This window comes from Camelus bactrianus, chromosome 3 (assembly GCF_048773025.1).
Source record: "Camelus bactrianus isolate YW-2024 breed Bactrian camel chromosome 3, ASM4877302v1, whole genome shotgun sequence".
NCBI classification, from domain to species: Eukaryota; Metazoa; Chordata; class Mammalia; order Artiodactyla; family Camelidae; genus Camelus; species Camelus bactrianus.
In genome coordinates this window covers 99,116,680-99,132,160 of record NC_133541.1, presented here as the reverse complement: position 1 = coordinate 99,132,160, position 15,481 = coordinate 99,116,680, and the positions used below count along the sequence as shown (strand labels likewise).

Here is a 15,481-nt window from a genome sequence, read left to right as displayed (position 1 = left end):
AAGTATCTCCCCACAAAATACTTATTAATTACAAAGGGGAAAAGACTAGCTCTAAAATGGAGAAAGCTGGCTATAATCATGAATGGTGGCCTCCAAAAAGATATGTCCATATTTTAATCCCCAGAACCTGTGAATGTTAGCTTACTTGGAAAAAAAGGTCTTTGCAGGTATAACTAAACTAAGGATCTTAGGATGAGGATGTCATCCTGGATTATCCCAATGGGCACTAGATTCAATGACAAGTGTCCTTGGAAGAGACACACAGAGGAGAAGGCAATTTGAAGGCAGAGACAGATTTGAAGTGATGCAGCTACAAATCAAAGAATGCTAAGGAATGCCCAACAACCACCAGAAGATGGAGGAGGCAAGGAATGGTTTCTATCCTAGAGGGAGTATGGCTTTGCTAAACCTTGACTTTGACTTCTGGTCTCCAGAACTGTGAGAGAATGAATTGCTGTTGTTTTAAGTCACTATCAACAGTAATTTGTTATGCAGCCACAGGAAACTAATATACTGGTAGGCAACACTTTAAGGAAGTGATCAAGTGAATACCTCGGTAATAGAACAAATCAAAATTATACACTATGTATCTGGAGGGGACTCTAATTCAAAAAGGCACATGCACCCCAATGTTCATAGCAGCACTATTTACAATAGCCAAGACATGAAAATAACCTAAATGTCCATTGACAGATGACTGGATAAAGAAGTTGTGGTATATTTATACAATGGAATACTACACAGTCATAAAAAGAATAAAATAATGCCATTTGCAGCAACATGGATGGACCTGGAGATCATCATTCCAAGTGAAGTAAGCCAGAAAGAGAAAAAAAATTCCATATATTATCACTTATATGTAGAATCTAAAAAAATTGACACAAATGAACTTACTTACAAAACAGAAACAGACTCATAGACGTAGAAGACAAACTTCTGGTTACCAGCGGGGGAAGAGGATGGGAAGGGATAAATTGGAAGTTGGAGATTTACAGATACTAACTAACAAATATAAAATAGATAAACAACAAGTTTCTACTGTATCGCACAGGGAACTATATTCAATATCTTGCAGTAACCTATATTGGAAAAGAATATGAAAAGGAATATATGTATGTATATGCATAACTGAAACATTATGCTGTACACCAGAAGTTGACACAACATTGTAAAGTGACTGTATTTCAATAAAAAATAAATTAATTTAAAAAATGTTTAATGGAAAAAAAATTGTGTACCAGTTGATTGGATGCAAAGAGAGGGACACAACACTGCTTCTGTGACATTCCCACCAAAGATGCATGAGCTAAATCTAATCACAAGGAAACATCAGACAAATACAAATGAGGGACACTGTACAAAATAACTGGACAGTAACCTTTAAAAGTGTTAAGGTCAAGAAAGTATAGGGAAGACTAAGAGACTATTCCAGATTGAAGGAGACTAAAGAGACACAATGAGTAATTCTGGACTTGACCCTTTTGCTGTAATGTACATCATTGGGGCAACTGTCAAAATTTGGGTGGGATCTGAGAATTATATGGTATTAATATAACAGTATCAATTTCCTAATGTTTATGACTACATTGTGATTATGTAGGAGACTGTCCTTGTTTGTAGGAAATACACTAAAATATTTGGGGGTGATGGGGCATTCTGTTGGCAATTTACTCTCAAACGGCTCAGGGAAAAAAGTTCTATGTACTTGTAAATTTTCTGTAGATTTGTGATTGCTTCAAAATAAAATCTTTATTTTAAAAATAAAAAGTAAGGGAGAAAAGGACACCAATCATATAAATGATTGCATATAAATATGCATATTGTCACTGGAAGGCATAGATTGGAAGGAAATCCACAACAATGACAACAATTATATTAAAAAGACTGTGTATAACATTTCTCTGCTCTTAAATCTTTTGAGTTTAGTTCAACAGATAGGTGCTGAGGACCTGTTACATGTCAGGCATTGTGCCAGGTGTAGGGATAATGAAGAAAGGTGATAATGTTGACCTGTGTCTGCGGGAGAGAGTATCGTGGGATAGTGCTGGCAGAATGCTAAGGTCAGGGTGCTGCTGCAGCACAGGGAACCCCTGACCCAGTGGTAAGGGGAGGGCTGAGGGAGGGATGCTTAGAATGTGGTCCTGTTGAGGGGAGGGTATAGCTCAAGTGGTAGAGTTCATGCTTAGCTTGCATAAGGTCAATCCCCAGTACCTCCTCTATAAAAATAAAATAAAATAAAACAAAATAAAATAAAATAATAATAATATAATAATAATAAACCTAATTACCTCCCCCCTGGAGGGGAGAAGAATGTGGTCCTCTTGTTTTTCTATTCAGAAGAACAATAATATTTGTAAGGCCTCCCTGAAAGATATTGGGAAGTCCCATCTACATTGGGAGCTCTGAGAAGGGCGAGGCATGTGGAGAATTCAGTCTACAGAGCATGGGCATGGGCGGCTGTGGGCTGAGCTTTAGGGCTTAATCATGCGCTGAAACAGGACCTACAAGAAGGGGGAGGGATTGCAGTTACACTCCTCGAAAGCCTCCAGTTGGCCTGTGGAGGAACCAATGGACCCCACAGACAGGAAGAGAGGGGGCATGGGTCCAGGTCGCCATCACTGGCCTTTGTACACAGCCCTGGAGGAGACCACAGTGGCCCTAGCGCAGGCCATGAGGAGCCTGGGCACAGTCACTGCTGTTTTTACATCTTCAACTGGGCTGCTGGGCTGAGTACGTCCCCTGGAGCCAGTCCCAATCTGTTTCCTTCCATTCTTTGACAGGAAGCTCCTGGAGAGCCAGCCCCCACCCCCCACCCCGCCCCAGCACTCCCTTTCTCTTCTCCACTATGGACAGAGCCTCCACACAGCGGCTGCCTGCCTGCCACAGACCCAGCTGACATGGGGAGTGTCGGAGAAACGCAGCTGTGCTGGGCCATCCTGGGCTTCCTCCTGCTCCAAGGTAAGAGCCACCGGCCACCACCCTTCAGCAGTTCCTCTCCCGCAGCTGGCAGTCCTGGGCACCTGTCCCTCCGTCAGGACATCCACCGCACAGGCTTTCCATCCAGGGCTGTGCTGCCCAGAGGGAAATTCCAGAGCCTTCTCTTGAAGGGGATCAGTTGGCTTGAGAATCAGTCCTTCCCAGGCAGGAGTAAAATACAGATATGGTTAAACACTTTTGTGGGAAAACTTCGGGGTGAACTAGAGCCCCCACAGAGGCAGATCTCCTGAAATGTGGGAAGTGACTGTCTTGGTATATTGAGGCTAGAAAGCTCCTTCTAGGATGTCCTAGCACAAAACTGTCTGTACCTTGGGCTTTCCATGTCATCTTTGTCTTCTCTTGTATGAGGAGTAAAAACCTGGGATTTCCAAATATTGACTTTAAGCTCAAATCACAGCAAGGGGGACTCAGGTTAAATACAAAGAGCCATTTGCCAAAGAAGATGTACACATTTTATCTAGGGGGCTAGATGAAATGACCCCCCAGAGTAGAAGACTTGGGAACAACACCTCTCAGATAGGGCTCTACTAGCTGACGAGTTGTGAAGTAGCTCATAGGAGTCCTCTAATTAGGGAGAAGTTGCTGGGAGCCATGAGAAATCCAGGAGACTGTGACTCACAGGGCAGTAACTTCCCTTAGGTCATCCATCCCCACCCCCACCTCACCCTCCACAGGTCTTCTGTGGAGGATTATGAGCATGTGCTCAAAGCAGCAGAAGAGAGTTTAAGAGTGCTTGGATGGGGAGAGAAGATGGCCTTTTCTTGGTAGTGGGTGAGAGGGCCTGAGTACCTGAACGCTCTGTCTCCTGGAGAGGTCAGACATCTCTCTAAAAGCCCAAGTACTGGGGGTAAAACTCTGATCCCTATTGCTAAACCACCCCCCACCTCCTCAGGATAGAGTCACACATGTGATCTGGGACTGGGGGACTAGGCTGTTGTAGAAACTACAGAAATGGCAGAGATTTAGAAGCTGAGACTCATGAGGGGGCATTTTTACAAACCTAGGCTTCTCCCAGCCTCCCTACCCGCTGTCCTGTCTCAGGGCAAGCGCCAGGGCTAAGAATGCCCTGAGTGACTCTACCTGAGCCATAGTCACCCTTGAGTGCCTAACCTCTCATCTCAAGATCTCAGAGCATTCACTTTCATTTTGGTGGACTGAGGAATCCTTTTGAGGACATCCAGGCCCACAGAGGGACTTGACTGTGGAGACATGGAGTCAGGGCAGACTTGAAACTGAGAATTTGAGAGAAGGGGGCAGAAATAAAAATGTCCAGGATTTCTTAAGCATGAACGGTCAGGCACTGTGCTTTATATGCATTTTCTCATCTTCATAGACACTTATGAGGTACTAAAATCACTTGCATTTTAAAGAAGAGAAAACTGAGGCCCAGGTCAGATAGTAAGTGACAGAGTCAGGACCTGAGCTCAAGACTGTCAGACTCCAAAATCCATGATTTTAACGACTAAACTAAGCAGATGAGGAAAACAGTATGGTGGTGGTGAAGAGGGGGAAGAGAGAGGCTGGAAGGGAATAAAGAGGTAGGGATTAAGGAGGAGAGACAGGAAAGTAAGAAATCACTGTGGCCAGTGTTCTTCCACTGTATGCATGCTCAGTGGTCAGAGGCACCCTGGCCTGTAGAAACAGGTGCTCCCTAAGTCTCTCCTCTACTCACAGAGGAATCTACTCTTGACAAAACGTTCCAGTAGTGGGAGGGGAGACAGGAGACAAAGAGAGAGTAGGCTACTGACATGGAGCTTGTGACTTTGGAACTCCTTCAGAGATACTAGTTTTGCTTCTAGAAAAATGCAGGAAGACAGTGAATTGTGCCCTCCCACTAAAATCTAAAGTCATAACATTATAGAGCTTAGATAGTACCTTAGATATGCTTGATCAATAACTGACAGACCTTTTTTAGGAAATGCCTCAGATTGAGAGTGTTCATCTTCAGCTGAGAAGAGTTCTCTCTAGGCTAGGGCACCTAAAAGTTTTAACTCCCCTCTTAACGCTCCCACCCAAGGACGGAATGGGGCTATGAGTGATGGTGACCTGGAAAAACGCGACTCAGGTTCTGAGCAAGCTTGGGCTTGGAAACAATTAATTGCACACTATCCAAACGATAGCCCTATGGTGGAAGGCAGTGGCTAAAGAAAACAAACAGACCAGCAGGCTGCCCCAGGCTGGGTGGGCCCCTGGCCCTCAGCTGCCTCTGTTCACCCAGGCGCTGGGCTCCCAGGCTTGGTGCTTCCCTGATGATGAGGCGCTGGGAGCAGGAGGGCCAGGCCAGAGCCTGCAGTCCCAGCCTGAGCAGAGGACGGGAACCCAGCGGGGCGGCTCCACTTCCCCACGTTGTTTTCCTTTCACATTGTTCACAGGTTTCAAGAATGATTTCATTGTGGAAAATGAGCAAACACAACCTGACCTTTCAGGTCCCACACATGTAGGGGACACAAGCACACACGCACATCTGCCTAGGGATCTGCCTAGGGGCCTATAGGCATACGCAAGTGCAGACTCGAAAGCTAATGAGGTTTGCAACTGAGGCCTCCTGGTAATTGACTGCTCCCCTGGTTTGGCTAACAATGACCATTTTTCTTTTTCTTTTTCTTTTTTTAAAATTAATTAATTTATCATTTATTTATATTTTTATTTTTATTATTGAGGTATAGTCAGTTTACAATGTTGTGTTAACAAAGACCACTTCTGAAGTAGCCTCATCTATTAGAGTAAATTGGTTGCTTATTCTAGAGATTTCCTGCCTCAGAACTTGCTTCCTGTGTGGGCCATTCCTTTCAGCTGGAGGAGGGCAGATAGCCCAGATACCAACCCCAATCCTGAACCCCATTTTATTCACCACATCTTTCCATCCCTTCCCCTTAGGGCAGGAGCAGGATAACAGTATTCACAGGGGAAAAGAGATGGCTCGATGGTAGTGCAGCAAGAACGCTAGCCTGTAGACCTGGAGTCCTGGGTCCTTGTCGAAACGTGGCAGGTCACTGGCCCTCTGTCCTTGGAAATATCACTACTTTGAAATAACCTTCCCCCTACCTTGTGTCAGGTTGTTATAAAAGCCACATGGGACTGAAGAGACAGGAAAGGACTCTGTGACACTGAGCCATGACGTGGTAGTGATTGTGCCATTGAGTCACAGTCTCAAAGGAAGCCAGCACTGTGAGCTGGAGTCACATCCTTTAGTCCTCTACCAAGTGTGTCCACCTTCCAGCATGGGAGGCTGGGAAAGCCAAAAGGCCTGGGTTCTTCTCTGGGGGATGTGCTGGGCAGAAAGCTCACCAAGCTAATCTACACATTTTGCTTTCTCTTTCAGGCCACAACTCCCTGCCCACGACAACTAGCCCTCAGGGTAAGACCAAAAACACACAGGACCTACTCTAGCCTTTAGGAAGAGTGGAAAGAGCTCTAGGTCAGTTTTGTACTAGTCTCTAACATGCCTTGAATAGGGAGAGAGATGGATGGTTGGGGGTTGGGGTGGGGTAGGGAGAAAGACTAGAAAACACCAGCTATAGAGAAGACAGGGAGACGGAGCAATAGGAGCAGCGGACCCTCAGTCTCAGATGATCTGTTTCAGGAAACCTCAACAGTCAAAATCTAACCCTAGAGCCAACTTCCCCTAAGGCAGGTGAGTGTGTGTGGTTGCTGAGGAGCCAAGCCCTGTCCCTTGCCCAGTTCCCTCCCCAGCCCTTTAGATCTGCTTGGAGCCCAAGGGTTCTCCAGTGGCTGAGGGAGAGTGGTGTCACCAAACCTTCCCCACCTTCAGCTCCCCTCCACCTCTACTTGCAGGAGACAGTCCTTCCACAAAGCCCAACAGTTCAAGCCCTCTGCCCAGCGCCAGCACCCCAGGTACTCTGTCGCTCAGACTGCAAATGCCATCCAGGGAGGGGCCAATGAGGAGGCAGACACAGTTTCTGCACTAAAAGAGAATAGACTCGTGGGGGACCAGACAAGTAAATAGGATGTCACATTGACAGTTACAGAGCAGGGTGAGAGGGACCATGATGAACATAAGCAGAAGGTGCTGTGGGAGCCCAGGTAATGTCAGCTACCTCAGACTTAGGGGCCAGACACCCCAGAGTGAGCGGTCCCTGAAGCTGAGGCTCAAAAAATAAGTCAACCAGATGAAGACTGTGGGGTGGAGGGTGTTACGGTACATTCTAGGTAGAGGGCACTGCCAAAGTAAAGGCCAGAGAAACCGAAGGCAGATTTGGGACTAAAGAGCCCTCCCTGTGCACATGCTGGCTGAGGCCCTAAGCAGGCCATGCGTACTTCCTCCAGAGAAGTCCTCACAGGTCCCCACGACTGTGTTAGCCGGTAAACCCGTGACTCTGAGTTCCAGCACCATGGCTGGTCACTACCCATCCTTGCTGGGCCTGACTTGGTCCCAGCCACAGAAGCACACATCAGGACTTGGTGAGTACCTGGAGCTGGGGGTGAAAACACTGGGTCATAGCTGCCTGGGTTCCATCTTTCCTCCTTCAAGAGGCCCAGGTCCTGCCCCACATGAGCGTCAGAATCCACACCAGTGGCACCCTGGTTTGGGAGAGAATGAAAGTGGTTTTGGGTGGGTGGGTAGAGACAGGAACTGGTCACGATGAAGGTAAAAGAAGCCTGGACTCAGGACTGATAAAAGTTTGGAGGGGTAAGGTTGGGTAGAACCAAAATGATGGAAAGGGAGGCAAAAAAAGGTTAAGAAAGGGCTACACGATTCTCAGGGCAGGTTGGCCTTCACCCAGCAGCATGGGAGAAATCTGGGAGGGGGTGGACACCCTCCATCTGAGCCCTGCTGTTGCATGGTGCAGGCACGGGTGTTCTAAGCGGCGACAGCAGCAGAGGCAGCACAAGCGGAGGTATGTCCCGTCTTTGCTCACAATGAAGAGTCCCCTGACCCTTTCTCTCATCCTACCCTTGGCTCTGGGATTTTTTTTTTTTCACAATTCCAGACTTATTTGGGATGAGGTGAGGATAAGGAATTGGAATAGCAATCAGGCCCACACTACAATGAGATGGGCGATCACACCTCAGTTTTATGAGGGTCAGAAACTTGTGCCCATTAACTGGCAGCTGGCTTGTTAGATCAGTGCCTGGGCACAAACATCCGGTGCCCTTCTTTCCTCCCACATCAACCTTTGGCAAAACACACATGGCTCTCCCTTGCCTGGTCTGGCTCCCTATCTCTGCAGTGTAAATTCCTTTCCTCTGGGCCCCACAGGCGTGGTGGGAAATGCATAATGAGGGAAGCATCCTGAACTTTCTAGAGTTCTCTGGAACTGGGAACATGAGCAACCAACAATGCTAGTCACGTGATTCTACATCAACCAGTCCTGACCTCCATCCACATGGGATCTGGTTGGAGGAAGTCTTTGTAGGACATCAGTTCTCACTGCAGTCCTTTACCTGGGAGAAGTGGGAGGGGACATGTGGGCTGTGTCAGGTCTTTCACTGACTCAACCATCCCTACTCTACTTTAGACACTTTTCACAATGTTACTCCCAAATCATCTACCATGAGTTTGAGGACAGGCGACTCGACCATCCTGCCCAGCCCCACGTCAGAGACAGTGCTCACTGTGGCTGCATTTGGTGAGGAGGAGGAGGAGGTGGGCGTGGCAGGGGACCCCACCCTTGAACTGACTTGGACTCTGGGTCCGGAAACACAAGTTCAAATCTCATCCATTTGTTCCAGGAGGGTTTGGTTGATGAAGATGCTGGTAGAAAGAAATCTCCACTGGGCCTCCATTCAGCTCTTCTGAGCTCTACTAGGTCTTGTGTTCTTAAGGGAGGATGGCTCAGGGCTCAGGAGCCCACTCTGGCCAGGGAATGCTGGATGAAAGCTCAATCATTCAGCAGAAAACGGCAATTCACTTTGCTCCCAGAGCCTGTCTACACAGCACTTAGCTGGGAAAAGAGAATTGGACTCCTGTTTCCCCATTTTGCCCTTCCTCTGCCTCTCCTTCACCCCATTCTTTTCCCTGTTCAGGTGTCATCAGCTTCATTGTCATCCTGGTGGTTGTGGTGATCGTCCTGGTCAGTGTGGTCAGTCTAAGGTTTAAGTGTCAGAAGAACAAGGAGTCTGAAGGTACATGCCCTGATCCTCATGGCCCCCCTTTGCCTCTCTTTGCTGGAGGATGCAGGGCTAGATTCTGAGACTGATACCCAGCCCGGAGTTGAGGGAAGGAATGGCACATAAGCACCACTAGATGAAGAGGGAGGGTCCACTTGTGTGGGCTTTGAGGGGCACATTGGGACTCTGAGTTACAGCCTGTGACCTCCAATCTGTGCCTTTGCATTTTTACAGATCCCCAGAAACCTGGAAGTTCAGGGCTCTCTGAAAGGTAAGAGTGTCAGAAGTGTAAGGGAAGAATCACCCATCTGATCTCTTAATTCCCCACTCCAAGAGTAGGACCCACACTTCCTGCCTTCTCCACACACACACCCACACCCATACAGAATCCTGACAGCCTCACCGAGGCCAGGACTAGAGGTAGGCAGGACGGGAGGACAGGGCAGACCTAAAAAGAAATGGCTGGGTGATGGGAGAGGGACTGGAACACTTTCCCCAAGGCCAAGTCTCTATAACCCTTTTGTGAAGAATGTAGGAAGTCAGATTCTAATCTACTCCTTAAATAAGAAGATACTCATTTAAGGAATCACTTATTGAACACCTTGTATGTGCCGAGCACTATGGTAGATATTTTGTAATAATATCTCAGATGCTTAGAGCAATTCTTCAAGGCAGGTATTACTGTATTTTACACATAAAAAAAAAAGAGTAAGACTCAAGAGATCTTGGTCAAGATCACACGGTAGTAGGTAGGAAAACTAAGATTTGAACACAAGTCTAAGGTTTATTTGTTTAATTATAGAGGAGGTACTAGCGATTGAACCCAGGACCTCATGCATGCTAAGCATGCACTCTACCACTTGAGCTATACCCTCATCCAAAGCACATTCTCATTTCATTTAGTCCACCACCAAAATAGAGGTTTATAGAAACAAAGATCGAAGTTTCAACACCCTCAATAGTCTCTTGACCCCCATTGCCCTACCACTTCTCCTCTCTATAACTCATGTTCCCTTTCTACGCCAGCTGCTCCACAGCCAACGGAGAGAAAGACAGCATCACCCTCATCTCCATGAAGAATATCAACATGAATAACAGCAAAGGATGTGCCTCAGCAGAGAAGGTGTATTTTTCCTGATGCCTTCCTCTCGTTCCCCTCCTCTTCCTCCTCCCTTCAGGCTCAAGTTCCTTAACCAAAAAGGAGATACTTTCAGACTCAGGCTCTTCTCTCCTCTTCCCTACCCCACCACTCCCAATAACTTCATCCTTCCTCATTATGTATTTATTTTGCAGGTTCTTTAAAAGCAATCATGGGTCCCCATGAATCTGAGGATGATGCAGCTGCCCTGTGACCTTAAGGAGGAAAGCGATGGGATCGGTAGAGGCCATGAACCAAATAGAAATTATTTTATTGTTTCACATCTACCCCCAGATCTAAAGGACACTAGCATTCCTCCAGATCTGGGAGCAAGCAGCCAGTATGAGAGACTCTTTCCCATACGGACAATCACCCTAGAAGCACAGCCTGCCCCTACCACCTTCTCAGAGTCACAGGAAGGAGTCTTTAGAGCCAGAGCAAGGAAAATGACAAAGTGAATTGGTCCCTTCTACTTTGCATTAAAATTATTTTCTGGCCTGCAGTCTAATTTCTTTTAAGGTCTACTTTCCCCTGGGTATTTCTTAACAGAATGTTCTGGCAGCTCTGGGGGCTTCTTTTGGAGGTAAGGCATGTGTACAAGTTTCTACACCTGTGGGGAGCTCTCTGAGAAATCTGGGAGGTGGAGAGAACTTTTTGTCAGGTCTGCCTTAGTTCACCTGGTTTGCTCAGTAGGGATGAGGTGACTGATTAACCACTCCGACAGGGGGAGAGAAAAGTTGTAAACAGTGACCAACTGTCACAGTAAAGAAGTGTTAAATCTGTAGAGTGAGAACAGGAGGCACAACACATTCTGACTAGGAAACTCTGGTGGTGAGAGCTGGATACTGTGAGAACTAATGTCCTCTGCCTGCCCTCGGGCAGACGTGCCTCGCTTTCATCCTAGCTGTGGGAATAGCACTGAAAAGGTTTGGAGCAAGGATTGATCTGTAACTTTGTAAATCAAAACCCATCCCATTTACTACACACAGTTATGAAGTTCATATCTGAGAAACAGAATGAAGGGTCACAAATACTGTAAAGTCATTTAGAAAGAAAAAGAAAGCAGTTATCTGTCTTCTTACTAATCTCTACCATGACACTGGTTTGGAAATGAATCTTGGTTGGGGAGGGTCAGTGGAAGAGTCATCTGGGTATATCTGTATGAGGCTCAAGAAGCATCTGGCAGTTGGCAGTTTAGAACACAGGAAGAACACAGAATTCTGAAGCAACAATATACTATTTTTTCCCCCGAATTTAGACTCTGCAAGGTGATATGTGAGAGAAAGTGTAGAACAAAAATTTCTACTCTCTATGTCTCACTGAAACTATTCACGTGGCCTGAAGAAACCTACTGGATTCTAGAATCCTCTAGGGCAGTGTCTGTAAACTGCTCACATCTGTAGCTCCTATGTGATACACTGTGCTCAGCACATCAGGGGTCATGAAAACTGGCTCTTGAGTGCAGGAAATCCAGTCAAAAGGCTAGGCTCTGCCACAGACTTACAGCTTAACTTTAGTGAAATCATCCCCATCTCTGAGTCTATTTTCTTATTTTTAGAGTGAGGTGACTGGACTACTTGGCCTTCTTTATCTTTTTTTGGTTCTTATATTCTACAGTTTGATAAACTCCAGGTATAAGAAAAAATGAACACAATCTTATGAGTAGAGATCACTCTGGGTAGAAGCCAGAGACAAGTCTTGGGCATCTTGGGGCAAGTCTTTTACATTCTCTGGACTTAAATTTTCCTGTGTGTTAGTGTGTATTAAGGGAAGAATGATCCCTCCCTGGCCCTGTCTACCTCACAGCTACTTGGTAGGTAAAATGGAATAGTAAATGTGGAGACACTTGGCAATTAGAAGTACTAGTTGGCAATTATAGCAGACAATGTGGAGTACCACCACCCAAGTCTCACTTTAGGATCAAGACCCTTGTTCCCCCAGCTGCTGGGATTGTGGCTGCTGAGGGCCCAGAGCTGGCTGATGACTAATTGTTGGGGGTGGAGGTGGAGAGGAAGACCTGGACCTTTGCTTTCATTTCTCCCTCTGCTTAATCTTGCTTCCTTTATTCTTTGCAGCTGTTGCTCCCGGAAGCACCAGTAAACCTTCAGCATGCAAATCTCAGAGTCTCCAAGTCTATTTCCTGGAGTACAACCTATGACAGCAATACTACAGCATTAAAAAAATAATAAGTCAGATATATTTTATTTAAGGCACACTGTAAAAAGCACATGACTTACTAGTCAGTTTGAGTACAAAAATGCATCATTGGGATAGAACACTCCAGGTGACATAACAATGTCTAGAAGTACTGGATTCTGTTTGAATTGTTATTGTTATGGACTACCATGGATACTCAGTTCAGCTGCTTATCATACTGGACTAATTAAGTCAAAGACATGGGTTTCATTCTAGGTAACTCAGTTGAAGTCTCCATTATAAAGCCACAAACTTTCCCTTGACTCTGGGCAATGTCCTGCAAATATGAGCTGTTAGTCTTAAGGTATTTATACGTGGGAGATGGGACGAACTGGTACTAATATGAGATTGAAAGGTATTTACCCTGAAACTGACATTGCAATACCACATTAACCATGTTGATTTTCCTGTTGCCAAGTAACTACACTCTGGGAAGGGGTTGAGGTTGAATTCAGTTAATGCTGAACTCTTCTCTCCAGAAAACTGTATTAGAGGGGGCTCCGCTGGAAGATCCTACTATTTATGTAAATACAAGACCCACCTCTGACAGGAAATCCAAGTATAGCTTCTCCCTGCAGCTTCCCTGAGACCATATCTCTTCCCTGATGTCTAGACAACAGGATGGTGGCCATTTACAAGATGACTTCCTCCCTATTCTAACACAGGACTACATGCCCAAAGCAGGAACAGGTGGCTCGGGTAGGGTGGCTGCTGTAGCTTGTCCTTCTCTTACTTCTTCTCCCATCCTATGGGAGGCCAACCAACAAACCATCTCAGGCACACAGACCCAGTTGGACAGAGGGATCATTTACTCAGTATCTTTCTTCCAGGACTGGATGGGGCAGCACATCAATCATATAGGATACACGGCAAACCTCAGTATCACCAGCAAAAATTCACTACAGTTCAACAAGTTTTCCTGAAAGTAAGTAGAGAAAACTGATAGAAATCTGAGGTTGGCTCTAGGTAAAATGGTTTAGCAGATGAAGAACCACTGCAGGCCCCCCCCCGGCCTAATTCTTGCATACAGTTTCCCAAAGCCAGGCTAGCACTACTTAGTTCTATTTGAATCTGCTGGAAGAACTGTGTGGTTCTGCTCAGCAGTCTCCCCCTGGATTTGTGGGTGTCCTTTCTCACCTCTTTGAACTTCTTTCTTCACCTACCTCCTCTTTGAGAAGTGCCAATTTCTCTTCCCTTATTTCCTTCTCAGGTGCTCTCGCTCTTCCTGCTGATTGCTTTCCCCTGGCACCTCCATCCTGAACTCTCTGGGCCAACAGTTCCCTCTTTTACCAAACAGAGACTGAATTTGACAGTGGGAATTATTTTTGTCGAGTGGTTGGCATGCTGAATCAAAAACTGGCACAGAAGTGTTCTAACTGTTGAGGTTTGGAGTTCTAAGATAGTCCTGGTGATAATCATAGAAAAATTCATCCAGAAGTGTTAATTGAGGTGTAAATGAGCTGGAGGATGAGTTTGCATGGCAATATCTGAGAAGGGTGCAATGCTAAACCACTTTTTACTGATCTAGTAGTAAATGAGCTGTCTAGAAAAGGAGGAAGTGAGGTTTTAGAGGTGTTGGGAAAGGTTGTTGAGGTACCAGACATTTCCAAGAGGCCCTGGCTTCCCAAATCTTGTCCAGCATTATTGCACTTGGTCTCTACTCTTAAGTAGCCCCATAATTCACTGTACCCCTTCTCAATCCAATTATCCCCTATAGTGCTCTACCACCCCTACTCTCAACCAGATGATACCTCAAACTTCATGGTACTCTGACATCTCTGAGTACCCCCAGACTGTAGCTCTGTGCCCCTAGACTTCAAGACATATCCCACCTTCCCCTGTCCACCTAGAGCAGTCTGTCTAGCCTCTCAAAACCAAATAAACTTCCTCCTAATACTCAACCACCTAAAGGATGTCCCTTATCAGGTCCTTTGGTCTGCAGAGCACAAGTGGCTTCTTCAAGACCCAGTCTTCTGTGAACACAATGATGCTCATATATCCCAGAGTCATGACTGCAGAGACAGATGGAACTGCACACCATTGAAGGCTTTTACCATTTTAGTTTGTGTCTAGAGCTGTACATCTTCCCACCCCACTCCAACTACCTAAGGAGCTTTCGATTAATATCAAAGTTGACATAATTGATTTGGTTTTCCTGAGTAAGGTCTCAATGAATTCCAAGTAACTTTTGTTTGGGGATGTACATGATCATTTTTCACTTTTGTGGACCTGATTTTTGGCCATCTCAACTCACCAGCAGGGATGAGTCAGTAAGGACACTACCCATCCACCTATGAAGAACTGCCTTTATTCTTTGCTAGGCTCCATGCAAATCTGAGTGGGGAAAAGTAGGAATATTTCTTCATTGCCTTTTTACTAATTTCCTAGGGCTGGGTCCTTTAGAAAAGGAGAAAGACCAAGGAAATAATTGGGGTGGAAGGGAGGGGGAAAGTCTCGGATGGGCCTTGGAGTAAAATAGGATAGATGAAGGATAAGGCACATCAAATACATGGTGATCTAATGCCATCTCCAATACTTGCACCTTTCTTTTTTCTCTGCCTCTGACTCCTATGGGTCCCTCTAATGAAGCTATGACAGAGGAGTTGCCCTCTAACCACATAAATCTCACTTTTCTACTTTCTTGGCTCTTAAGTTCCCAAGGTAGGGTTCGGCATCACCAAAACCCATCGAGGACCAAGCATACAGTTTGCACAGAACAGGCAACAGCATATATTTAATTAGGACACCCGTGAGGAGAAAAATAGTCACACTCTCACCCTCTAGCCCGTAGTTTGCAAAATCTTTCCTAGGCAGGATCTGATAGCACCTCCTTGAACATCCCAAGTGTTAGGCGAGGCCGAAGTTACGATCTCCACTCTACAGATGAGGAAAAGCGCAGCCCCCTGTTGCCAGTTTCAGGCTGTGAGCCGCTGGTCGCGCAGCAGTTAACTGTCAGCAACACACTTCCACAGGCCTTCTTTCCAAGGGTCGCGCCCCTTTACACCACCGCTTGTGCGACCCCTCGCGCGGCGCCTGTCGGGAATTGTAGTCCAATGGCCCGCATATACTATAGCTTGG

At 46.1% G+C, this 15,481-nt stretch overlaps 1 protein-coding gene across 7 annotated transcripts; it reads left to right on the top strand.

Moving 5' to 3' along the window:
* The first annotated feature begins 2,800 nt into the window (after positions 1-2,800).
* ECSCR (endothelial cell surface expressed chemotaxis and apoptosis regulator) lies at positions 2,801-10,709 on the top strand. 7 transcript variants are annotated; one of them, XM_010971716.3, is made up of 11 exons: positions 2,802-2,958; positions 6,320-6,355; positions 6,581-6,631; positions 6,793-6,852; positions 7,285-7,419; positions 7,809-7,856; positions 8,478-8,588; positions 8,986-9,084; positions 9,304-9,340; positions 10,096-10,192; positions 10,363-10,709. In XM_010971716.3, the coding sequence occupies exons 1-11, from the start codon at positions 2,898-2,900 to the stop codon at positions 10,369-10,371; spliced, it is 744 nt and encodes a 247-aa protein (XP_010970018.1). In that variant the 5' UTR covers positions 2,802-2,897; the 3' UTR covers positions 10,372-10,709. The 7 variants fall into 7 exon arrangements, with proteins under 7 accessions (XP_010970020.1, XP_010970021.1, XP_045363843.1 ...); XM_010971718.3 differs by lacking the exon at positions 6,581-6,631 and having other exon boundaries at positions 2,801-2,958; XM_010971720.3 differs by lacking the exon at positions 7,285-7,419.
* Positions 10,710-15,481: the final 4,772 nt, after the last annotated feature.